This window comes from Nerophis ophidion, linkage group LG08, assembly GCF_033978795.1.
Source record: "Nerophis ophidion isolate RoL-2023_Sa linkage group LG08, RoL_Noph_v1.0, whole genome shotgun sequence".
Classification (NCBI taxonomy): Eukaryota; Metazoa; Chordata; class Actinopteri; order Syngnathiformes; family Syngnathidae; genus Nerophis; species Nerophis ophidion.
Genome location: NC_084618.1, coordinates 42,804,632 through 42,812,840, shown reverse-complemented (window position 1 = coordinate 42,812,840; position 8,209 = coordinate 42,804,632). Strand labels below are relative to the sequence as shown.

The window sequence follows — 8,209 nt, the reverse complement described above, 5'->3', positions numbered from 1 at the left end:
AGTTTGAACATCAAATATATTTTCTTTGTAGTGCATTCAATTGAATTTGGGTTGAAAAGGATTTTCAAATCATTGTATTCCGTTTATATTTACATGTAACACAATTTCCCAACTCATATGGAAACGGGGTTTGTATTTCCCAGTCGAAAATACAAGGTCTGGCGTTGTCTTTTTGTCTATTACCGAGACATGATCACAGACGGCATTCTCCAGGGATCCCAGTGAGATATAAAAAAAATAATTGAGGATTTAAAAAGAAACAGTAGGATTTCAAGAGGACCATTTTGGGAGTTCAAGGGGTATCGATTTGACCATTTTTAAGATGCTTTGAAAAGTGTTTACAACTGAAAATATGCAAGAAAACTTACCAATGGTTTCTATTTGTTACATGCTATGAATTGAAAGCCACACCTCTTTTTGACATCCATAGTTTGTCATTAGTTAATTTTTTTTGTCAATAAAATATCTTCACCATATCAATAAAAGCCATTTCAAAATATACAACATCCATAGTTGATTTCATTAGTTTAATGATTTGTCTGGTTTGAGGAAACCTCTTCACCGCTTATTTATATGAAATATCTTGAATGCATGAGATATGATGGCTATATTTGATAACAAATATTTTAATTGTAAAAACTTAAGATTTTTGTTGAACAAGTGAGTCACTTAGTAAAGTTGTGGATGAAAGATTGCAATTATGGCATCTGCTATAAGTTAGTTTGTTCGTTCAAATTATAACATGAAGCTTTTTATTAAATGTAACCTGAATTGCATTCATGATATCTCGCTACAAGTTTGTTTGTTTGTTCAATTAACACATAGAACGTTTTATTATATATAACCATAATAAATTGATAAATAAACTGTATTGGTGTCAGCAATATAAAGATGGCAGAATGACTGTGCACAAGTCAGCCTTTTATTGTATTCACAAAACTTGCACTGTATAGCAAACGGGCAGGACCTTGACACACACTCACGAGAAGAGCTCCTCAAACACTTCCTTGTTTCTTCTTTGCTCCAAGACTAGGTCTAACACTGAGGCAAGCCCACCGCTGCCCTCTGCGGCGCACACACAACATTCCTATTGCTACAATACATTACTTACAGTGCTGTTTAAGCAAGTTTGGCCATGCAGAACTAGATCTCGTACAAAATAGTGAGAATAGGATTTTAATTCAGGATTAAAATTGTGAAACCTTATAACATCTACTTGTCAACAGCAATATATTCTTCAAACAGAATGTGTGTTACTGCACTGGTGTTGCCAAAATATATCCTGCTTTCCCCATTAACTGACTACTTTCATCCACTTTACTGCCTCACTAATTAACCTATACTATAACATGGTCTAAACTCGACATTATTTTAATGATTCAAAGCATTCACTCTTTTGATTTTTCATCACTTAATACGCAGGCTAGTTTGGCTAGCTCCAAAAACGACACCACTTCGATGCCGGCCTAAATGAGAGTATGGCTTTATAAAAGAAAGGTTGTCGCTGCTAGAGGGACATGTCCATATGTTGGAACAGAATAGTAAGATACATTTAGACATTGAGGACATGCCAATTAGCATAGGCTAATAGCGTGGCGAGCGTAGCGTAGCTAGCTTTGACTCCAAGCCAGACGGCGTGAACAAGTCAGTGTCGGCTGTACTCGACATGCTAGCGTGGTTAGTGCTAAGCAGCCAGCTAACCACGGTGCGCTGGAGTTAGTGGTTATTAAATAAAATCTAAAAAAGTTCCACTTTGGCTAGAAAAATAGCGAAATTCCGCTAAATAGCAGACATCTGGGATGCCTGATACTCGCTTGTTCTTCTGTATTGATGGGGGTGTATTTCCAATCTAATTTGAAGCTAAAATATTACCATAATAGAACAATTGGCTTTGTAATCATATTTTTCTATTCCTTATCTTTGTTACTTTGTAGCAGTTCTGACTGGCGACACGTCAGTATGGAGGTTTCCTGCGTGTAAAGTTGGCGTCCCGCTCTTCGCCCACCGAAACAAAGATCCTGACTTACTGTAAAGAGAGATCACCGCATTATTTTATTTCTATTGTAAATCAACATGCTCAGGCGCTAAGAGCGATGTACAGAATGGGACCTCTTTCTCCCTGTTTGAAGCAAGAGACGAACAAACGCGAAGCTCAAAAATTCTGATTGACGAATCTATCTGTCACTCAAATGCCAGTGACTCTGGAGGAAAATAAAGCCTCTTGCAATCATTTATTAAAGCCTTAATGTTGATTAATCGTGCAGCACTGATGCCATTTCTTCAGAAACTGGCCTGCATGTTCCATGACACATGATAATGCACCAAAATGTGTTCAAATGTGGGGCACCCACAAGACATTGAATAGCTGTTATTATAATTGAGTGAAAGAATGTTACAATAACACCTAATGCAGCTCTGTTCAATTCCATGTGTAATAGGATGAAGGCCAAAATGGTAGTCATTAATTTTCCAAAATCGATACTGCTTTCTTAGCTGCTAACTGACTACTGTAATTCAAGTTTCATGTCCATAGCATTTTCCTTTGAGAAAATAACATTGAAAGTGGTTGCTGATATGTATATATATCATGAATTCGTTTCACATTCTGTTGCACTAAACCAGAAAAGTAAATCCTACCAGATCTTTTAAAGCGGTGTCCAATGCTGCGTGACCATCCAATATTGTGAATGAGAGGGCTGTACATGTGGCACCAGAAGTCGTCAGACCCATCCTGGCTCTCTTCATAGACGAGCTTGAGGCGACCTCCGATTACTTGCTCCACCAACGCCACACGTGTCCGACAGAGATAGTTTTTATCCACAACCTCCACCCGCATCAGCTTTTTAAAAGGAAATTGTGTGTTCTCATGGACCTACAATATAAATCATAAGGCTAAATCAACAATGGTGGATGGGAAGAAACATTAAGCATGATCATAAAATGCAAATATTTGTTTTAGTTTTTACACATTACAACAACTGACTATTTGGTTAATTTACACTACTCACAAAAAGTTAAGAGATTCGACTTTCGGAAACAATTTCAGGATGAACGAAAAAAGCCCTTGAACTGGTGCACTCTATTTTTCAGCAGGCATGCTATTTCTCAAAGGATCACTGCTAGGTGATCTACCTCCTAAACTTTACATTAAAATACAAATAAACATGGGACTGCAATAAATCATCAAAACAATTAGAAAAAGCTTTGATTGGTATTTTGTTGCTTTGTTTAAAGGCCTACTGAAATGTGATTTTCTTATTTAAACAGGGATAGCAGGTCCATTCTGTGTCATACTTGATCAACTTTTGGTGCTGATAAAAAAGCCTTGCCTGTACCGGAAGTAGCAGACGATATGCGCTTGACTTCACAAGTTGTGGAGCTCCTCACATCTGAACATTGTTTACAATCATGGCCACCAGCAGCGAGAGCGATTCGGACCGAGAAACGACGATTTCTCCATTAATTTGAGCGAGGATGAAAGATTTGTGGATGAGAAAAGTGAGAGTGAAGGACTTGAAAAGAAAAAAAAGTACAAGAGGGCAGTGGGAGCGATTCAGATGGGGAAGATGCTGTGAGAGGCGCCGTGGCATCCGTGGAGGTGGCAGGACCACTCGACCAGGCCCAACAGCAACAAGGGATAGAGCCATACCGCTTTGAACCCGACGCTGACGATCAGGAAGACGCATATTGATGCTGGAGTAGCACACGACATAGATCGCCTTCAGAATACAGAATGTGGCAGCCGTGATGGTGGCAGGACCACTCAGTCAGGCCCAACCGCAACAAGGGATAGAGCCATACCGCTTTGAACCTGATGCTGACGGTGACGGTCAGGAGGATGCAAATTGATGCTGGAGTAGCACACAACATAGATCGCCTTCAGAATACAGAAGGGTAAAATGTTTTTTTTATTAATACACATAATACACTGTACTTTGTGTGTGTGGTCCAATCCAACTGTGTTCGGTTGACATCTCTGTTCCATAGTAAAGCTTGACTGTCATCTTTCGGGAACGTAAACAATGAAACACCAGCTGTGTTTGTGTTGCTAAAGCCAGCCGCAATACACCGCTTCCCACTTACAGCTTTCTTCTTTGATGTCTTCATTGTTCATTGAAAAAATTGCAAAAGATTCAGCAACCCAGAGGTCCAGAATACTGTGGAATTTTGCGATGAAAACTGACGACTAGCTGGGAACGATGATGGAACAAAATGCCCTCTACAATCCGTGACGTCACGCGCACGCGTCATCATACCGAGACGTTTCAGTAGGATATTTCGCCGCAAAATTTAAAATTGCAATTTAGTAAACTAACCTGGCCGTATTGCCATGTGTTGCAATGTTAAGATTTCTTCATTGGTATATAAACTATCAGACTGCGTGGTCGGTAGTAGTGGGTTTCAGTAGGCCTTTAATGAATAAATCCAGACTGCATGGAGTGCCCAGAACTTTAAATAGGTTCCCACAAGACTGTTTCTAATTGAGCGCACATGAGAATGGTGTTGCAAACAGGCAAAAACAGTGACGATGGAGAGAAATGGCGTAGTACAAAGGAAAGGCCCAAAAGAAAACGAGAAAACCTGTCAACATTTTTTAAATCATTTCAAACTGAAAAGGACAGACAATGTGGTAAAATGTTTACACTATCAAGCGGAGCTGGCATTTTACAATCGCACTACACTGATGCAGCACGTTATGAGAAAGCACCCGACAAATGTACAGAATATTTACGTAGCAAACAACCAGAAACAATGTGAAAGTCTATTTTGTCAGTAAACGTCATCTTTCATGTTTGACTTGCATAACAAATGTTTTAGACATGAGGGCATGTGAAGACATGTTAACATCTACAGTAAGTATGTTAATGCCAATGAGTTCTTTGTCCAAAAATTAAACACCACTTCACTGATTACAGCAATACCTATTTAAATGTATATGTGTTAAACTTTTAGATAATCCCTTTGTTTGTGAATGCTTTCCTCGACAAGTTTTCTCCTCCAGTCAATAATATACAGTGTTTCCCAGAGCTTCAAGGCTTTGGAAGAGCAGACAGAGGCATCAACTTAAACACGTGTGCATATGTTCGCTCTACTGACGGCCACCTTGCCCCGAATAATCTGAACATTTTAATCTTAGAATGGTTTGACAAATGTGGAAATAGATGTAGTAGTTGGCAGAAAAAAATATTTAGATTTTTAGTGTACTGTAGAATGCTTTAGCATTCACATAATTAATTGTAATTGCACGTTCCAGATGTACAAATATGTTTCAATGTCTAAACACTGCTGGGTGTAATGTGGGTGAACTCCCCTTTGTCAAAATACTTCAGGTGTTAGAAATGTAACCAACTATAACAGACTTTGAGCAATGGCTTGGTAAGAATGTGTATCTTACCTTGGCATTAAAGTCGGGTGGCAGTGTTTTAGCTCCAGTAAGACGCTTCACAAGAAAAGTTTTCCAGTTTGAATACTTATGCTGTATACCTGCGAAATATATTTCATAAATATTCCATAGTACTTTCACTAGCCTGACAAAAATAACATTCAGATAAAGAAGGGTTGATGTACTGCTGACTTTTTGGAGGTACAAGAGGTTTTCCACTAGACGCGCACCAGCCCACTGGGTGAACCTCAGGGATGCAGAGATTACGCCAGAAGTCTTTACTGCTGTCAATGTCAAAACCTTCATAACGCAGGAGCGCCTTGAACCCTACAGACGGAAAAAGAAAATGCAGATGCTAACGTTGACGGTCCATTTAAAACAGAGCTGTGTACCAACAACAAAATAAAATAATACATTTAAATTTTAAGAATAGGTTTCAAATGTTTGAATCAACAGTTTCTTCTTTTTAATATATTAATATAAATATATCCAAATTTGTTTTAATTATAATTAGAAAAATTAATGGCGCTATTCATTATCAATTAACATCTTCTATTTTGTCAATTTAATGAGTCTATTGTCTTATAATTATTGGCAAGGAGATATTATGAAGTAGGGCTGGGCGATATATCAATATACTCGATATATCACGGGTTTGTCTCTGTGCGATATAGAAAATAACTAAATCGTGGTATTCGAGTATACGCAGTTGCTTTTAGCTGCTGGCATTCCAACTGATTACAGACAGAAAGCGGACCGGACCTTCTTACATACGTCACATACTGTCAGGTCATACGTCACATTCGTATACGCACTCGCGGAGCAGAGAGGTAGCAGCATGAGTATCGTTACCTTTGACGCTAGCGGAGCCGCGCGAGTGGTAATTATTCACTGCCTTTTTACAAATGAAAACAAGCCTTTTAGCTAATTCTGGCTTTTTAACCATGTGTCGTCATGTGTTTTATATAATTACATTGTCCCCTTTAAATAAATGTGTGATGCTAGCGGAGCCGTGCGAGTGGTAACTATTGTAGTGGCGTTCTGTACAAAAAATGCACTTTAATTTAGTGTTGTTTTGATATGTCATTTTAGTGACATCATGCACAAAAGTGCACTAAGAGCTTGTTTTAAAATGTCTTTGACAATCTTGTACTTTCTGTTTTGGAAATGACATGAATGTTTGTGCAACTGCTTAAAAACTGTTCAATAAATACAGTTATGGTCAATTGACTTAGTTTTGATTTCCTTCTCTGCATGAAAGTTTAAAATGAGCATATATTAATGCAGTATGAACAATAATGTTTTAATGTAGACACTTAGAATCATCATACTGGTGTGTTTATATGCATCAAGTGTTAATTCAAGGCTACGGCAAAATATCGAGATGTATATCGTGTATCGCGATATGGCCTAAAAATATTGAGATATTAAAAAAAGGCCATAACGTCCGGCCCTACTATGAAGGTGTATTTTCTGTGAAAATATATGATGCCGTAATTTCTGAGGTATAGCCCCACTCACCTCATTTTTTGACTAATTTTATTTTCTACATATATTGGCCGCACATGTACACATTGAAAAATGAAATACTTACACAGGCACTGATGCTCAACCACAGATTAAACAAAAGCCAGGGATTGTAACACGCTTACAAGGTCCATTTACGTTGTGGTCAACCGTTTTTGGATATAAAACCAACACTAAAAAACAAAATAAGTTGTGTTTTCAATATCTGTTTCCAAACCGTAAATGGAAAAAACGGATAACAGATTGTTTTTCCAATTTCCAATTTTTATCACAATTGGAAAATGGAAAAAAACGATAACGGGCATATGGAGTCGTTTTTTGCAAATCAATTTCAGACACCAAGTTTACCCAGAAGTAGGCATCCGTGGACTTCAGTATGCAGGTAAACAAAACGTACCGGTCCGATGGAGTTTCAATCAGGTAGAAGTTATGGAATGACTTTATTTTAAATTATCCAAACATTGAATATGTACAGTAGTATAAAAACAAAACTGGATAATAACTTGAATACTTATATAAGTGAGAATTTTCCTAACTTGTGTTCACAAAAGGGCAGGATTAGCAGCAAATGACCAATCACAAACATGGACTTACTGCTTCAAATTTATGTCATTCATAAACCCAATCTTTATAAGGATAAAAAAAGATATTGTGGATAAATATCTGAAAAAGTTAAAAAAAAGAGACTACTCTAAACCGTGTCGCTAAAAGAGGCTTATTTTGCATCTCTTTTTAAGGAATGGCAGTGCAACATGAAGTATTGTTGGTCTATACAGAGTTTTGCTGGATATCGCCGCTATATCCAAACGAACATGGATATTTTAAAAATGCATATTTTCCTATTTTTGTCCTGCTGATATGACATATTTACTGTTTGGCTAAGTCAAGAATCGGCAACCAGCGGCTCTAGAACCAAATGCGGCTCTGAAACTCCTTTGAGTTTTTCAAAAATGTATGAAAATGTTTTAATATGGTTTCTGTAGGAAGACAAACTCGATACAAACCTTCTTAATTGTTAGAACTCCTACATGCTTCACTGATGAGAGAGTATTTGGCGAGCACCGTTCTGTCCCACTAATTATGGCGGTTCTTGAACTCACTATTGTTTGTTTACATGTATAACTTTCTCCGACGCTGCCACAGAAAGACGTGTTTTATGCCACTCCTTCTTTGTTTCATTTTGTCCACCAAACTTTTCATGCTGTGAGTGAATGCACAAAGTTGAGCTTTGTTGATGTTAATAAATTGTGTGGAATGCTAATCAGGCATATTTATGCTAGCATCGTTATGCCTCGCTTG

At 37.8% G+C, this 8,209-nt stretch overlaps 1 protein-coding gene across 4 annotated transcripts in view; it reads right to left on the bottom strand.

The window, feature by feature from the left end:
• mbtd1 (mbt domain containing 1) overlaps positions 1-8,209 on the bottom strand; it is a 138,669-nt gene that overhangs the window by 105,731 nt on the left and 24,729 nt on the right. For all 4 annotated transcript variants that reach the window (XM_061908629.1, XM_061908626.1, XM_061908627.1 and 1 more), the window contains exons 7-9: positions 5,576-5,710; positions 5,396-5,484; positions 2,638-2,872 (exon numbers count right to left, since the gene is read on the bottom strand). In XM_061908629.1, coding sequence (XP_061764613.1) covers positions 2,638-2,872; positions 5,396-5,484; positions 5,576-5,710 — 459 coding nt within the window. The remainder of the gene's footprint in view (positions 1-2,637; positions 2,873-5,395; positions 5,485-5,575; positions 5,711-8,209) is intronic.